The sequence below is a fragment of the Bubalus kerabau genome, chromosome 2 (assembly GCF_029407905.1).
Source record: "Bubalus kerabau isolate K-KA32 ecotype Philippines breed swamp buffalo chromosome 2, PCC_UOA_SB_1v2, whole genome shotgun sequence".
Taxonomy (NCBI): Eukaryota; Metazoa; Chordata; class Mammalia; order Artiodactyla; family Bovidae; genus Bubalus; species Bubalus kerabau.
The window spans coordinates 105,183,473-105,200,435 of NC_073625.1; the positions used below are offsets into that span (position 1 = coordinate 105,183,473).

At 46.0% G+C, this 16,963-nt stretch overlaps 1 protein-coding gene across 6 annotated transcripts in view; it reads right to left on the reverse strand.

The window, feature by feature from the left end:
* DRD3 (dopamine receptor D3) overlaps positions 1–16,963 on the reverse strand; it is a 45,781-nt gene that overhangs the window by 21,869 nt on the left and 6,949 nt on the right. Inside the window, exons 1-3 of one of the 6 annotated variants that reach the window (XR_008711010.1) lie at positions 16,019–16,573; positions 12,129–12,241; positions 9,330–10,107 (exon numbers count right to left, since the gene is read on the reverse strand). Coding sequence is in view for 3 of the 6 variants with exons in the window: in XM_055570275.1 (XP_055426250.1) it covers positions 12,129–12,241 (113 nt within the window). In the remaining 3 variants the exon portion in view is untranslated. Of the gene's footprint in view, positions 1–9,329; positions 10,108–12,128; positions 12,242–15,629; positions 15,641–16,018; positions 16,574–16,963 lie in introns of those variants that run through there. The other 5 variants (XR_008711009.1, XR_008711011.1, XM_055570276.1 and 2 more) reach the window with 5 other exon arrangements.

Consider the following 16,963-nt stretch of genomic DNA (forward strand, 5'->3'; position numbering starts at 1 on the left):
AGTCGTGTCCGACTCTGTGCGACCCCATAGATGGCAGTCCACTAGGCTCCCCCGTCCCTGGGATTCTCCAGGCAAGAACACTGGAGTGGGTTGCCATTTCCTTCTCCAATGCATGAAAGTGAAAAGTGAAAGGGAAGTCGCTCAGTCGTGTCCGACTCTTCGCAACCCCATGGACTGCAGCCCACCAGGCTCCTCCATCCATGGGACTTTCCAGGCAAGAGTGCTGGAGTGGGTGCCGTTGCCTTCTCTGGTTTAAGGGTAGAGGAGGATGTAAAGAAGGGGCAAAGTGCCAAGATGGGAGGAAATGAGTGGGGTGAGAGGGGGCCAGCCTGGAGGGAAGGTAGGAGAAGAGCGTTTTAGGCAGAGGGACAGCAGGTCCTGTAAATTTATGCATTGCAGTAACTTCCCTATTTATCCATGCACTTCTGCCACCTTCTGTCTGTGATGGCCACAGCCTCCTGGCTGGTTTCCTGTGCCAGGTTCCAAAATAGATTTCGTTATGTCTTCCCCACCCCATGGTCCCTCAGCTGACAACTGTCTAAGATAGGCAGAATTCCAAGATGGCGCCCAAGGTTCATGCACTGTAGAATGCGCAGAACTCCTGTGATTAGACTACAAATCAACAGATTGCATTAACCAAAAGGGACATGATTCTGGGTGGCTGGGCCTAATCAGGTGAGCCCTTAAAAGGAACTCAGTACTTCCTGAATAAGAGTGAGTCAAAGCATGAGAAATTATCCTCCTGGCCTTGAAGAGGCAACTTGCCACGTTTGGGAAAAGATCATTTGGTGGGGAACAGCATGAGGCCTTCAGGAGCTGAGAAGAGCCCCTGGCTGACAACCACTAAGAAAGTGGGAACCTCCATCTTATAACTGCAAGCAACTGAGTTCTACTGACTACATGAATACATTTGAAAGATGAAAACACAAGTCAGCCTATACCCATTTTCAGCCTCGTGAGACCCTGAGCAGAGAACCTACCTACACTGTGCACAGACTTTTGACCCGTGAGATAAAAAATGGATATAGTTTAAGTCACTACATTTGCGATAATTTGTTACATAGCAACAGAAAACAAATACAGTGTCAATACTAAGACTTCCCCAGCATGACCCCAACTTGTCTTGCCAATTTGACTTCCCATTGGTCCCTGACACTTACCTATAACTCCAGCCATGTTAGCCATGTAACCCATGTTACTGATGGGTAATCTTCAATAGTCTTTGTTCAATCCATTATCCCTTTTCCTTCCCAAGGTAGCTCATATTTTCTCTCCTTTAATCTCAGATCAGCTCTCAGTAACCGTCCCAGTCCTTCCATTTTATGAAGACCTCTAACTCTAAATGCATAATACTCTTCTGCCAATCACACTGCTCTTCTGCAGGCAGTGTCTTGCCTCACTAGTGAACTTACTTCATGGCTGGAGAAAGAGAGACTCTGTATGATTTAAGCTTCTTAATGGCTCAACTCATCTTAGAGCCTTGGTATTCCATATAGGCCCTTGCACAAGGCAAGTAGTAAGAAGCTGTAGGTTGATTGCCTCATGGATCCTGTAGGTGCCCTACCCCAAAAGAGGACAATTCTAATTCTATCCCAGCTCAAGGGATCTAATATATATAGCTGAGTCTACAAATGCTGAACATGTATTTACTATTGAAGTATGGTTGATTTACAATGATGTGTTAATTTCAGGTGTATAGTAAAGTGATTTTTAAAATATATATATATTTGTGTGTGTGTGACTGTGTGTGTGTGTGTGTGTGTGTGTGTGTATGGGCTTCTCAGGAGGTGCTAGTGGTAAAGAACCCACCTGCCAATGAAGGAGACTTAAGAGAGGCATATTTGATCCCTGGGTTGGGAAGATCCTCTGGAGGAAGGCATGGCAACCCACTCCAGTATACTTGCCTGGAGAATTCCATGGACAGAGGAGCCTGGCTGGCTACAGTCCATAGGGTGCAAAGAGTTGGACACCACTGAAGTGACTTAGCATGCACACACACACACATATATGTATACACACACACACACTTTTTCAGATTCTTTTCCCATGTAGGTTATTATAAAACATTGAGCACAGGTCCCTGTGCTACATAGTAGGTCCTTGTTGTTTATCTATTTTATATATAGTAGTGTGTATTTGCTGCTCCCAAATTCCTAATTTATCTTTCCCGCCCACCTTTCCCCTCTGGCAATCTTGTTTGTGTTCTATGTCTGTGAGTCTGTTTCTGTTTTGTAAATAAGTCCATTTGTATCATTTTTTAGATTCCACATATAAGTGATATCATATGATATTTGTCTTTCTCTGTCTGACTTAGTATGATAATCTCTAGGTCCATCTATGTTGCTGTAAATAGCATTGTTTCATTCATTTTTATGGCTGAGTAGTATTCCACTATGTATATGTACCACAGCTTCTTTATCCATTCATCTGTTGATGGACATTTATCTTGGCTATTTTAAATAGCACATATGCTCATATTTTCATTGTCCTCCCGGTATCCAGGGAACCTGGAGGCTGGATGCAGAGCAGGAACCCCCTCAGCTCCTCCTGTGCACCTCAAGGCTTGGGGCTGAGGAAGGACAGACCCTGAGCTGGGGGGGCGGGTGCAGTGCTCCCCAGTGCTCCAGCTGCCTCACTCATCTGCCTCTGTATCTGGCCTTAGAGTTCACGTGTTAACATTTGTGTCCCCAAAGAGCCTTGCAAGTCAGCTCCAAGGGCGAAGATGGATGCAGACTCGATAGAACTTGGCCTTGACACCCTGGCATGTGACAGAGGTGATTCTTTCTCAAGAAAGAGAAACAGAGCCCTTATTTAGTGAGGTCAAATTTAGATCCCACCACCAACTCCAAGGACGGCCCGTGATGGCCCAGTTTCCTTCTCCTGATGCACATACACTACACATCCTCCTTGAGTCCCTAACTTGGAGATGAGGGGTGGGCAAATAGTGCCTTGCACTCCTCCGGGCTCTCACTCTGCTCAGGACTTCAGACTGCTGGGGCTTCAAGTCAAATACATCTACCGGGGCCTGGCCCTTAGCAGTGATCCCTTGAGGCACCTTGGAGGAGAGCCTGAGCCTTGAGTTCTGTAGCTGCCCTGGCTGAACACCTGCTGAGGGTCAGGAAGGAAAGGTAAGATGCACTTCCTGCCCTTCAGACCTGCAGCTGGACCCAGGCCTTCATTTACATAATTACCTTTGATGTAGAAGAAATGACCATCCCATTCATTCAGTGATATGCTGCTAAATGCTTAATAACTGGCTCTGCAGGTGAAAAAGAGCCTTCATTTATACCATTTGTCAATTTATGTGGTACAAATACTCCCACCATTGTCCATTTCAAGTTACACCAATGGTTTAGTAACTGCCTCAAAAAGCTCCTAAAGTTTTGCCATCAGCTCTCACTGGCCATTATGAGCTGACTCCAAGCCCACCAATGAGAGTTGCTCATTTTCCTAAATAGGCTTTAATGTTCAGCAACTTCTTGGAGGTCCCAATTTATTCAATGAGCCAGTAAGCGTAGGGAGCACTGTCACTGAATGATTACATGATGAAAACAACTTCCCAAAGCTAGTGGTGGCAGAGGCCAGGTCTCTTCCGGCTGCCCCGCTGCTTCTCCAGGGCATTGCAAGTCTCTGAGGCCTTGTGGGGACTTCACAGGTAGTGCAGTGGTAAAGAATCTGCCTGCCAAGCAGGAGATGTGGGTTCAGTCCCTGTGTCAGAAAGATCCCCTGGAGAAGGAAATGGCAATCCATTCCAGTATACTTGCCTGGAAATCCCATGGACAGTGGAGCCTAGTTAGCGGCCTCAGTCCATGGGGTTTTAAAAAGTTGGACACGTCTTAGTGACTGAGCACACACGCACGAGGCCTTGTGGGGACAAGGGCTTCTTCAGGAAACATGGTATTGAAGGGTGCTTTGTACTTTGAGAGCAACCAGCTGCCTGGAACTGAGTTTCCCCAAGTAGCTTGATTCTATTAATTTCCTGCGGGTCCTGTTAAAATGCGTATTTCAAGGCCACACCCTTGGATATTTGTTTCACTCCAGAAGTGCATATTTTTAGCAAGCAAGTGTATCTTTTGATTAGACAAGCTGGAGAAAGTCTGCATTGGGGAACATTTCTGTGTCAAAAACTCCTGTGAACTTGGGTTAGAAGTGAGAGATGAGACTACGTCTTGCCACTGTTACATTAATATTTTTTCTTAATTTTAAAACATGATTAAACTTTTAGAATAAGTGACACCCCTCCGCCGCCCGGCGCCCCATCCCTCACCCCAATTTGCTTTCAGGGCTTTTCCTCCCGGAAGCTTGCCACAGTGGGCTGAGACCCAGAGGCTGTTCCGGAATTGGCCACCGGAGGGCGCCAGAATGCAGCAAGAGCTCCGCCAGCGCGGCGGGGTGAGAAGTTCACGGCTCACCTGGGGGCTCTCCAGGCACCGTGGGGAGGTGGGGAGGGAAAGCTCGGGAGACCCCCCTGGTTCCTGCAGCCCTGCAGGGACCCCGAATTCCCACTCAAGCAGACTGCTTAGCCTCTGGTCTGCCCCCGAATCGATGTCAGATGACTGACCTTAGGCCAAGGCAGGGCTGGGCGTAGGCCCGATGCCCTCCCCCGGCGCTTCCAGGTCCTCAGCCAAGCTCCAGTGCGCAGTGTGCGCTGTCCCGATTACAGCGCGCCTGGCCAGGCCCCCTCCCTTTGAGCTCTGAGCTTTCTGGGTCCTTGCTGGCGTGGCGGGAACACTGGCGGCGTGCTCAGTGGTAAGTCAATGGGCATTGGAAAACAGGCTGATTAGCGACTGAATCCCACTTTGCCTGCCGCTGAACTGTGGGGCCACGGACCAGAGATACGACTTCGTTGAGACCCAGTTTCCTCATGTGCACAGTGGGGATAATGTTTCCGCCCGATAGGGCTGTTTTGGGTATTGAATGAGATGATCTCTGTGAAGTTTTTTAGCACAATGCCCAGTACCTATTAAGCATTCGAAAAACAGTCTTATTATTGTTGTCATTATTATTGTGCTAGCCCAGGGGATCTGTAACTGTTCATATCAATCAGTTTTCCAGGAGGTGGGTGTCTGCACCTTATTCCTGATTATCAGGGAACATTAAGTTTATTTATTTCTCAAACAAACAAGTATACAGTACTTTCTCCGAGTCAAACAACGATTTGAAGTGCTCTACAAATATTAACTCATTTGTTCTTCATAACAACCCTTCTGCTATGATCCCCACTAAATGGAAGGGCACTGAGGCTCAGAGAGGTTAACTGGCTTATTCAAGGTCACATTGCTATGAACTGGTAAAAAAAAGTGAAAGTGTTAGTTGCTTAGTCATGTCAGACTCTTTGTGACCATAGCCCACCAGGCTCCTCTGTCCATTGGATTCTCCTGGCAAGAATTGGGTTGGGTTGCCATGCCCTCCTCCAGAGGATCTTCCCAACCAAGGGATCAAACCCTGGTCTCCTGCACGGCAGGCAGGGAAGCCTATGGAGTGGTAGAGCCAGGATTTCCAGCCAGGCAGCATGACTCAGAGCTAGGGGGCCCAGAGTGTGGCTAAGCCTCTGAGAAAGGCAGTGAGCTGGAGGAGAAAGAGGCTGCCTGGGTCTTTCCTCCTTTACCTACCAGCTGTGAGATCTGGGCAAGCTTACCTGCACAGTCTAGCCTTGAGTCTTTACTTGCAGAATGCAGGTAATACACCTGCCTTGCTGGGGTGTTGTGAGGGTCAGCATAATGACAAGCTCTTGGTGCTCGGCCTATAGTACATGCTAAAGAAATGGTAGCTATTGGGTTGGCCAAAAAGTTCATGTGATTTTTTTTCCTTAAGATGGTATGGAAAGATCTGAACGCACTTTTTGGCCAATGCAGTATTTCTATTGCTATTGGTTTTAGATCCACTCATGTTAGGATCAGCAGAGCAGTAGCCAGGTCACTGAAGACAAAGGAGATGTGCCTGATTTACTCCCAGGAAATGGCACCTAGAAAGCTGGGTGCCAGCCTGGCCAGAGGCCCCTCCCTCCGATCCCAGTCCTTGCCTCCAACAATGAAGGGGCCACTCGTTGGCACAGACAGAGGGGTGATGTGTGAGTCAGAAGATTCAGGTTCTAGGCTCAGAACTAAGAGGCTGCGGGACCCTGGTAAGCGTTGAGTTTAACTCATTCCTGCACCAACAATTTAAGCTCTTACTGCCCCTCTGACTTCCAATTCTGTGACTGTGGTTCGTGGGGTTGCCACTTTACTGAAGGTCTCAGGTCCTCACAGAATTCGACCTCGGCCTGGAGTCCTTTTGACCGGTGGGAGGTGTGTGTGTGGGAACCGAGGAGGGTGCGTCCTGAGAACGCTGCAGCGGGGACCGCAGGAGGCTGGGCCGGGAGGGAGGGCCGGAGTCTGACTCCCCGCCTGGGTTTAATGAGCCCCCGAGCTCTGTGAGCGCTGCTTTTCACCACCTTTTATTTGGTCAGACAGGGGGCTCAATAAATCTTTAGTTCTGTGGACTCCCCTCGTGGAATTGTTGAAGGAGAAAGCTTTTTGCAAATGACTGGAAAGCCCGTTGCAAACATAAAGTGCTTATTTAGATGCAAACTAAAAAATCCAAGGTGCCTGTGACTCATCCGGTACCTATTGTGCTTGCTGCAAAGACGCGGAGGCTTGCCTGTGTGATGGGTGCCATTTGAGAGCCACTTAAAGAACTCCCTGGTGAATGAATTTGGTTGCATTATTCCCGGGATCCTTGCGGAGGACCCGCATTCTCACCGCTCGCTCGGATCTTGTCCTCCTCCTTTGACACTTTCTCAGCCCTCTCCCCGAGTTAGCTCTGACCCAGGGTGCGGTGGGAGGGGTTGGCCCACTGGGAGGCAAGGAGCCAAGGGAGGGGGGCTCTGGGGGTGGTGTTCACCCACTCTGCTTTTTAGAAAAGAAAAGGCAGCATTAATGCCAGCATCCAGAGCGATGCCTAAGAATCTAATGACAATGGTATTACTTGCTTTCAAAAACCCTTTTATCATTTCCTTTTCTTCTCTATCTCCTACTACCCTGTTATTACAGATCAGGGCTTCATGACCAAAAAATGCTGAATCCATTTGGTCAAGTTTGTCAGATGGGTGACTAGCATTGTGTGAAGACCAAAGGTCTGCATGAATGATTGCATTTTTAATGAATTGACCGGCTATTTGGCATCCCATGAACAGAATTTAATGCTGTGTACTGCAAACTGCTGTGAAGGATAATAGAGACAGCTTTTCCAAGGCCTATTCTCAGTCCTAGAAGAGGGAGGAGGCTACATTTTAAGGTTGGTGACGGTTGGTTCCTTTAGACCTACAAGCCAAGAGGGGAGCATCCTTGTCCATTGGGGTCTAAGATGGGAGCTTGTCCCTCAGGTCGCAGGTGGGTGAGTGCTGTGCATTCTGGGAATTCTTCCTGTATGAGACAGAAGCCAATTCAAAGTTTGCTCTTGTTGGTTGTGTCTTAAGTGGTGCAAGTAGAAGTGTGTGTTAAGCATGGCTGCTGCCAGCAAAATGGTGCTTTTGTGCAAGTTACAAAAAGATACCCTCTCCTGGCTGGTGAGTTGTAAAAAAGTACCCTCTTTTGGTCTACTCCAGGCTTGGGCATGAAGCCCTGGCTGAATTCAGTTCCCACACTCCAGCCACAACCAGCACAACCTCACCTGCCAGCCCCATGAAAGAGTGTGTGGGTGGAGTGTGTAGTTCAGTTCAGTTCAGTTGCTCAGTCGTGTCTGACTCTTTGCGACTCCATGGACTGCAGCACGCCAGGCTTCCCTGTCCATCACCAACTCCCAGAGCCTACTCAAACTCATGTCCATCGAGTCCGTGATGCCATCCAACCATCTCATCCTCTGTTGTCCCCTTCTGCTCCCGCCTTCAATCTTTCCCAGCATCAGGGTCTTTTCAAATGAGTCAGTTCTTTGCATCAGGTGGCCAAAGTATTGGGGTTTCAGCTTCAGCCTCAGTCCTTCCAGTGAATATTCAGGACTGATTTCCTTTAGGATGGACTGGCTGGATCTCCTTGCAGTTCAAGGGACTTTCAAGAGTCTTCTCCAACATCACATTTCAAAAGTATCAATTCTATGGTGCTCAGCTTTTTTTATAGTCCAAATTTCACATTCATACATGACTACTGGAAAAACCATAGCCTTGACTAGATGGACTTTTGTTAGCAAAGTAATGTCTCTGCTTTTAAATATGCTGTTCACGTTGGTCATAGCTTTTCTTCCATGGAGCAAGTGTCTTTTGATTTCATGGCTGCAGTCACCATCTGCAGTGATTTTGGAGCCCAAGAAAATAAAGTCTCGCACTGTTTCCATTGTTTCCCCATCTATTTGCCATGAAGTGATGGGACTGGATGTCATGATCTTAGTTTTCTGAATGTTGAGTTTTAAGCTAACTTTTTCACTCTCCTCTTTATCTTTCATCAAGAGGCTCTTTAGTTCTTCTTCACTTTCTGCCATAAGAGTAGTCTCATCTGCATATCTGAAGTTATTGATACTTCTCCCGGCAATCTTGATTCCAGCTTGTGCTTCATCCAATCTAGCACTTCTCATGATGTACTCTGCATAGAAGTTAAATAAACATGGTGACAAGATACAGCCTTGATGTACTCCTTTTCCTATTTGGAACCAGTCTGTTGTTCCATGTCCAGTTCTATCTGTTGCTTCTTGATCTGCATACAGATTTCTCAGGAGGTAGGTCAGGTTGTCTGGTATTCCCATCTCTTTCAGAATTTTCCATAATTGTTATGATCCACACAGTCAAAGGCTTTGGTGTAGTCAATAAAACAGAAGTAGATGTTTTTCTAGAATTCTCTTGCTTTTTCAATGATCCAATGGATGTTGGCAATTTGATCTCTGGTTCCTCTGCCTTTTCTAAATCCAGCTTGAACATCTGGAAGTTCATAGTTCACGTACTGTTGAAGCCTGGCTTGGAGAATTTTGAGCATTACTTTGCTAGCATGTGAGACGAGTGCAATTGTGCAGTAGTTTGAGCATTCTTTGGCATTGCCTTTCTTTGGGATTGGAATGAAAACTGACTTTTTCCAGTCAGTCACTGCTGAGTTTTCCAAATTTGCCAGCATATTGAGTGCAACACTTTCACAACATCATCTTTTAGGATTTGAACTAGCTTAACTGGAATTCCATCACCTCCCTAGCTTTGTTCATAGCGATGCTTCCTAAGGCCCACTTGACTTCACATTCCAGGAGTGTAGAGGCACACCCTCAAAGGTGGGAGAGGTAGGGTTGGAACTAGAAGGCTGGGAGGGGTAGGGTAGGGTTGGAACTAGAAGGCTGGGAGGGGTAGGGTAGGGTTGGAACTAGAAGGCTAGAGGCCCAGGGCCTGTCCTAGAAGCTCTCTTTATGCAGCTCTTCCCTCACTCCTCCAAGGCTGATCTGATTCCAATCTCATGTCCTCTCTGAAGGTGCATATTTGTGGTGTACACATTGGCTATCCTCAGGCAGGGATCCCTGGATCCAGTTTAATATTCCTTGTTCAAGGCTCTGAAATAGGTACAGCAGTGACATTCATGGGTGGCGAGGAGCTAGGATGGTATAATTGTTGGGTGGTGGAGGTAGTGATGTAGCAAACCAAACACAGTCCATTATTTCTGTAAATCATACATTTCTGCAAACATGTACTAAATGTCCAGCAATCACACAAAAGGCATAGATGCTATGGGAGGAATTCTGTTCTCAGAGAGCTAAAAATATTATAAAATCCCTAACAGTCCCTTTACTTTTTAACAGCTTTTATCAAGATATAATTCACATACCACCCAATTCATCTAAGTATAAAATTAATGTGGGTTTTTTGGTATGTTTACAGAGTTATACAACTGTTCCCCTTTATTTTTAACACATTCTTTATGGTATTAGTTTTAGCATTATAGACACATCTGATTTTCCTTCTCAACATAGCTAGTCAAGTAATAAAAGTCAAGTGATAGCCAATCAAATGATAAAAGTCAAGACCATTGATTTGGCTGGTTGGTTTGCAGTATCCTCAGAGGGCTGGGTTTTCACTGGTTACACACAGACAGGGAAGTTTACGGCAGAACTGTGGGTCATGCGAATGTCACACCTGGGCCGTGAGGAGGGCCTGCATCAGGATTCCTGCAAAAGGAGCCTGGTGAGGCCACAACATGTTTACAGAGGAAGCACCATGGGAGGTCAGGGGTGACTGAATTAAGCTGTAGACAACTTGGAAGGGCTTCGCAGAAAAGGGGACTGGTGTGATCAGCCTTGGAGCATAAGAGGGCCAGAGGGCAACCCAGAAAGAGATGAGATTGCAAAGGTAGAGTGAGGCTATATTGTGGAAACCTTTGAATCTTAGACTGTGAAGGTAACTTCCATTTTTATTCCTCAGGCCAAGGTGACTGAAGGGTTTTGAGTAGGGCAGTGGACATTTGGGCTCCAATTCTTGGGGAATAATTCTGAGCATGGTTGAAGGGCCAATTAGGAAGCTGTGGGAGGTCATGGGAGCCTAAAAGAAGCAGGTGAGGTAAGAAAGGAAAGACGGGGCATATTTAGAAAACATTTCAGAGACAGAGTCTATAAGCACTAATTGTTTAGCTACATTGGTGTATCTAAACAAGGAGATGAGGAAGAGAAAGGAGCTGAACAAAATCCAAGATTCCAGAAGAATGATGTTGCCAGTGAGAGATCATCAAGTCAAGATGGTTTGGTGCTTTGATGGTTTGGTTTTTAACATTTCGCCTCATAGGAGCCAGTGGTATATCCAGGTAGCAGTGTGGTCTGGATATCAGATTAGAGGTGAGGTTGGAGATTTGAGGAGGCTTAGCACAAAGCCTGTGATTATTAACTTGGGAATCAGATAGACATGAATTCATATCCTGGCACTGCCTCATACTAGCTGTGTGACTTGGGAAAACTTCTTCATTATTCCAAGAAGCTGGAAATGAAGCTAATAATAATACCTAAGGGTTATTGTATCACCGCCTCGATGGACATGAGTTTGAGTAAACTCCGGGAGTTGGTGATGGACAGGGAAGCCTGGCATGCTGCAGTCTATGGGGTTGCAACAAGTCGGACATGACTGAACAGCTGAACTGACTGGCTGAAGGGTTGTTGTGAAAACGAAATGGGTTAAGGTTTTGACATGCCTTAGCACAATGTGGTAAATTCTCAGTAGAAGGCAGATTTTATTTGGGGTCAAGTGTTGAAGCTATGGAGTGGATGGATAAAATTCTGGGAGAAAGAGTGTAGGAAGAAAAGAGGTAGATGGGGAGAATGAAAAGGGGAGATGGAGGTGCTTGACCGGCCACAGAGGCCACAGGCTGGAAAGCGACCTCCTTTTCCCAGGGTGCTCCACAGCTCTGGAGATGTCCATGAGAGCCATGACAAATCTGACTCAGGATGGAGGAAGGGACAGAGGAGAGGAAACATGAAGAGAAGGGAAGAGAGGCGCAGAGCACCCCAGAGCTGGGGCAGGACACGCTTAGGGCTAGAAAGTGATGCCATTCTGATGGAATACACACAGGCTCGAGTCAAAATCACAGAAGTCCACTCCAGCGACCAAAAGACAATTCTAAAACACCTCATTCTTGTTTTTCTTAAACTCTATGAGGGAAATAAATATTTAACAAACAGGTCATGGCCACAGTTTCTGCAGTTACCTTTCTCCCTCATCCACTCCTCTCTCCGTCCTCACAGATACTCCCAAACTTTTCTCTCTCCTCTCTGTCTTTTGTCCCTGGCCCTGTTGTCTCCCTCCCTTTACCAAAAACAAACAAAATAGCAGCAGGAACATTTTCTCCTAATCTCACCTCCCTATCTCTCTGCTTTCTCCCTACAAAGTTAAGATTCATGAAAGCCTCAAGGATGGTGGAAAAGTAAAACCAGAATCCTCCTTGGGGATCTGCAGGAAAGGAAAACTTCCAGAATAGTTATTTCTCTCCTATCACAGGAGTTTCATCTCACCTACAAACCATCGTTTAAAAGAAAAAGAGAGAAAAGAAAATGTCCCAGTGTTAAGCTGCACTCACAATGACCCCCGTGCCCTAGATGCCGAGCCTGTGCCTTCAACACAGCAAGGGCAGCTTCCCTAGGTGGGGTCCCTCACCACCTGACCTAGTCACCTCTCTCCTAAGCCTGGAAGGAAAGCCCAGCCTTACCTGTCGATGCTGATGGCACAGAGGTTCAGGATGCTGGCTGTGCACATCATGACATCCAGGGTGACGAAAACATCGCAGCAAACTCGGCTGAAATTCCAGACCCCACCTGTCACCTGGGCATCAGAGACAAGGATGTTAGTGTTTCCTCCCAACAAGGGGACAGCAACCCAATCGACTCTACTGCCTTCCCTGGGCTGTCCTGCACAGACGTAGACATGCCATCTCTGTGGGTACAACCTCATCACCAAGGGTAGGCAGACCTTGAGTGAATGTCAGGGTGCCTAAGATTGCTTGCCTGAGAAAGGTCAAATTGGCGGAATGTCAGTACTGAAATGGATCTTCTGAATCAAATATTCCAGCATTTCTCAAAGTGCAGTCCTCAGTGGGGTGCTCATTAAAGACGTAGATTTCTGAACCCTTTCCTGGACCAACTGAGTCACAGTGTCTGGATCTGGGGCCCATGAATCATCTTTTTAACATGAACACTCCCCACCCATCACACTAAGGTTTGTGAATCACTGATCTGTTTCAACTAGAGTCTCTTGATAAAAGTGAAAGAGGAGAGTGAAAAAGTTGGCTTAAAACTCAACATTCAAAAAATGAAGATCATGGCAACTGGTCCCATTACTTCATGGGAAATAGATGGGGAAACAGTGGAAACAGTGTCAGACTTTATTTTTTGGGGCTCCAAAATCACTGCAGATGGTGACTGCAGCCATGAAATCAAAAGACACTTGCTCCTTGGAAGAAAAGCTATGACCAATCTGAACAGCATATTAAAAAGCAGAGACATTACTTTGCCAACAAAGGTCCGTCTAGTCAAGGCTATGGTTTTTCCAGTGGTCATGTATGGATGTGAGAGTTGGACTATACAGAAAGCTGAGTGCCAAAGAATTGATACTTTTGAACTGTGGTGTTGGAGAAGACTCTTGAGAGTCCCTTGAACTGCAAGGAGATCCAACCAGTCCATCCTAAAGGAAATCAGTCCTGAATATACAATGAAAGGACTGAGGCTGAAGCTGAAACTCCAATTCTTTGGCCACCTGATGTGAAGAACTGATTCATTGGAAAAGACCCTGATTCTGGGAAAGATTGAAGGCAGGAGGAGAAGGAGACAACAGATGTTGAAAGGGTTGGATGGCATCGCCGAGTCGATGGACATGAGTTTGAATAAACTCCAGGAGTTGGTGATGGACAGGGAGGCCTGGTGTGCTGCAGTCCATGGGGTCACAAAGAGTCGGACACAATTGAGGTTGAGCTCATTGTGGTTAAGTGATGTGCCCGTAGACGCACAGCTCATGGTAAAAGCTTGGGTGACTGCCAGATGTGTGCGCTGTGCCAAGACTACCTCTTCGAAGCCCTCCACCCAGTGGAGAGCTCACCCTGTTCAGGAAATAAACTGAGAACACGTTTTTCATAAACCTTCCCTCCACAATAAAAGTCTATCTGGCTTTTGGTTTTAAAGCTTGGAAGATTTAACAGCATCTGTAAGAGACTATGTAAAATCAGTCTGTGCCAGTGCTCCTGCCTTCATCACCATGGTCCAGCTCACCAAGATGTGGGGGGAAAGGTGCGTCCAGGGCATTGGAAAGGGGCCCAGATCCTCTTTACTACTCACAGAATCAGAGAAGATGGTTCTGACCTCACGCATGTACACATGTGTTCCGAGCTCCATAACTCTTCCGAGTAACGTATATAAATAAGTCAGGAATTTAGATGATTTAAGTTATATTCTAGCACCTTTCTACTTTATTAAAAATTTTTTTTTTTACATAAGCTAATTGAGCCTGAGAGATATGTCAGGGAGACAATCACTTTCATGCACAAATGCGTCTTGGGGCCCGGAGGCTTTTGTGCTCTTGCCAGCTTCCAGCCCCTGGGGCTGCCATTCTTGGGCACCATGGGTCTCAAGGGAAAACTGTAGGCTGGCCCCCTAGGCTTAGCTGGGTGTTCATGATAGCTCTGCTGGCAGGCCAAATGGCTATTTAAGAGAAAGATGGGTGAAACATAGATTCAGTAGCCTCTGAAGTAGCTTCTCAAGGAAAAAACGGCCAACAATAGTGCACGAAAATGCTGTTGTTCCTCTAATTTTTCTCATCCAGGAGTCTTGTTACATCACCAGACCACTTCACTGGATATCCTTGTTTTATGGCATTAATGCACGTTCCTGAAAGGCTCTCTGTTTCCCCTCCACTAATGACTTTTCCCCATAGAATTATTTCCTTTTCAGCATTTGATTTTTTCCTTATATTTGGTCATCTCCAGGCTCTAGTATGAGAAACTCTGACCAAAAGTATTTTAAGAGCAACAGTGAAAAGTTCAAACTAGTGATGAAGTCATCATTTCTGTTCATTTAGTTGTGGATTTACTTTCTCTCTTTTAGTCCAGTCATTTGGTGCTATGTAAATAAAAGCCTAATAATGAATATATATGAATTCTGAAAATGAAACATTTTTTTAAAGGGACATCCGTTTAAGGCAGCCAGGAGAATAGAAGAAGGTTTTGCTCAGTCCATAGGACAGTTCTATGCTATAAAAGCTTCTTGCAAAAGGTGAAATTTGTATGTAGCAGTGTGTTAGTCACTCGGTTGTGTCTGACTCTTTGTGACTCTGTGGATTGTAGCCCGCCAGGCTCCTCTGTCCATGGCATTCTCCAGGCAAGAATTCCGGAGTGGGTTGCCATTCCCTCTTCCAGGGGATCTTCCCAATTCTGGGATCAAACCTGCAGGCAGAATCTGCATTGCTGGCAGATTCTTTACTGTCTGAGCCACCAGGGGAATTTGTATGCTAAATCTCTTTTAACATCTCTTTGTATGCTAATCTCTTTATGTAACTTAAATTGGGGGAAACCATTTTTTTTTGGGGTGAAATTGTGAGTGCCTGTTTATGTGTGTTGGGGGACTGTGTAAGTGAGAGAGGATCATTAGAACAGTAGCAAACCCCAGGCTTGCTGGATGTCCTGTTTATTCACTTGTTTATTCATTCATTCATCCATAACACAAGTTATGTGTTAAATAACTTGTGTTATGGATGAATGAACTGCAAAACTCCTATTAGTTCATTAGAGGAGGGTATATTATGTGTTTTTTAAAAAGAGTTCTTCAGGCCCTGTCCTTGTAGAGTACTGAAGAAGCAAGGCATTCTAAATAAAATAGAGATCATCATGAGATCCTAATAGCATTAATAACAGCTAACATTTATTGAGAACTCAGTCTATGTGGGTCACCAATCCACATGACCCATTGCAGAAATTTCTGTAACTTTGGAACTTGATCCCTGAGGTTTTTTTTTTTTTAACTGTATGTGCTCTCAAAGATTTTTGAGGACAAATTATACACTTATTTGATAGGAGATTAAATGACTGCTACTTAATCTGATAGGAGCAAGGAGTTTTTCTTATTTGCTGCTGCATCCCTCTCCTAAAGGAATCCCAGCCTGCAAATATACTCTGACAGGATGAAGGTCTCTGACATAATCTGTGTTAATACTAACAATTACATACATGGCCTCTGTGGCTGGTTATTGTCCTGCCAGAGAGGGCTGTTGTTATCTTCATTGATGAGAAAGAGACTAACGTTTGAAGAGGTGCAGCACCTTGGCCCAGGAAGGCATGGCTCTAGAGACAGACGGGGCACCGGAATGTAGATCATTATGCATCGCTGTACGGGGGTGTCGGGTGAGGAGGGGGCAGCTGTTGGAAAGGGATGGAAGTGGGTGGACACAAGGAGGAAGAGAAAACCATGTGCTCATCAGGGAATTTTGTGGGACAGACCACATCACCCCCCTCTTCCAGGGAATGGGAGACCTTCTGATTGCTTGCATCCCAGGGTTGCAGAAAAACAGTGCAAAACAGTGGGGGCCCGCAGACTTTGGAGCTAGTGAAGTATATACCGGGCAGGTCCCTGGTTTCTTGAGCTCCTCAGGGCCAAAGCCCTCAAGCTGTCCTCTGGCTTCCAGGCCCCCACTGGGCTACCCCATTCTGGCTCTCCTCTCCTCCCGTCTCCAACTCTGCCAGCAAAATACTCACTCTCCCCTTGATCTCAGCTCAGTATCAAGAAGAAAACAACCTGATTAGCTATTTAAGTAATTCCCGCTAAGGTGCCATCACCTGGCCTTCTCTGGCGCTTGCTCGTCAAGATGTGTCTGTAATTGGTGGTATGTATAATGAAAATACCTTTATTTTCTTAAAACGAGTCCTCCACACCAAGTAAATAATAGTGAACAATCAGTAGCAGCCAAAAACATGCTAAGTAACTCTCACAGCAACCCAATGAGGTAAATATTCTTTCCAATTTATAGATAAAGAAATAGGAGTCTGAGAGGGGTTGAATAATTTGCCTAAGGACACATAGCTAGTAAAAGTAGCTGGAATTTCAAACCTTAATGTTAACTATGACTCTGTTTTGCCTCTCAGAGGTCAGCACCTTGCCACGCTGCTTCTGAGACGTGTACAATTTAACTCCATTCTCATATCACAGGAGGGGGAAGACTTGGCCTTGGTCCATCCATCCACCCACGCGTCCGGTGTTTATTTGAGGGCCCATTATGGGGCTGACTTTGCTGGGGTGGGTGTACTGAAATGAATTAAACTTGTGAGATGAATTAAACTGTATTGTGAGGCCAGAATATAGTGCGTGTGGAGGGGGTGGGTTGGCAGGGGGTGGCAGGGGAGCGGGAAGTCATGTGTGAATGCGAAGGGGTGAACTGAAGGCCCGGGAGGGGCACACTAAGAAAATATCTATGATAAGTGCTGACAGTGAGATGAGTACAGTGTTGGGAGAAAATGGAAGGTAAAGTGATTTTTGAAATTAAAGCAGGAGAAAAGCAGAAAAAAGA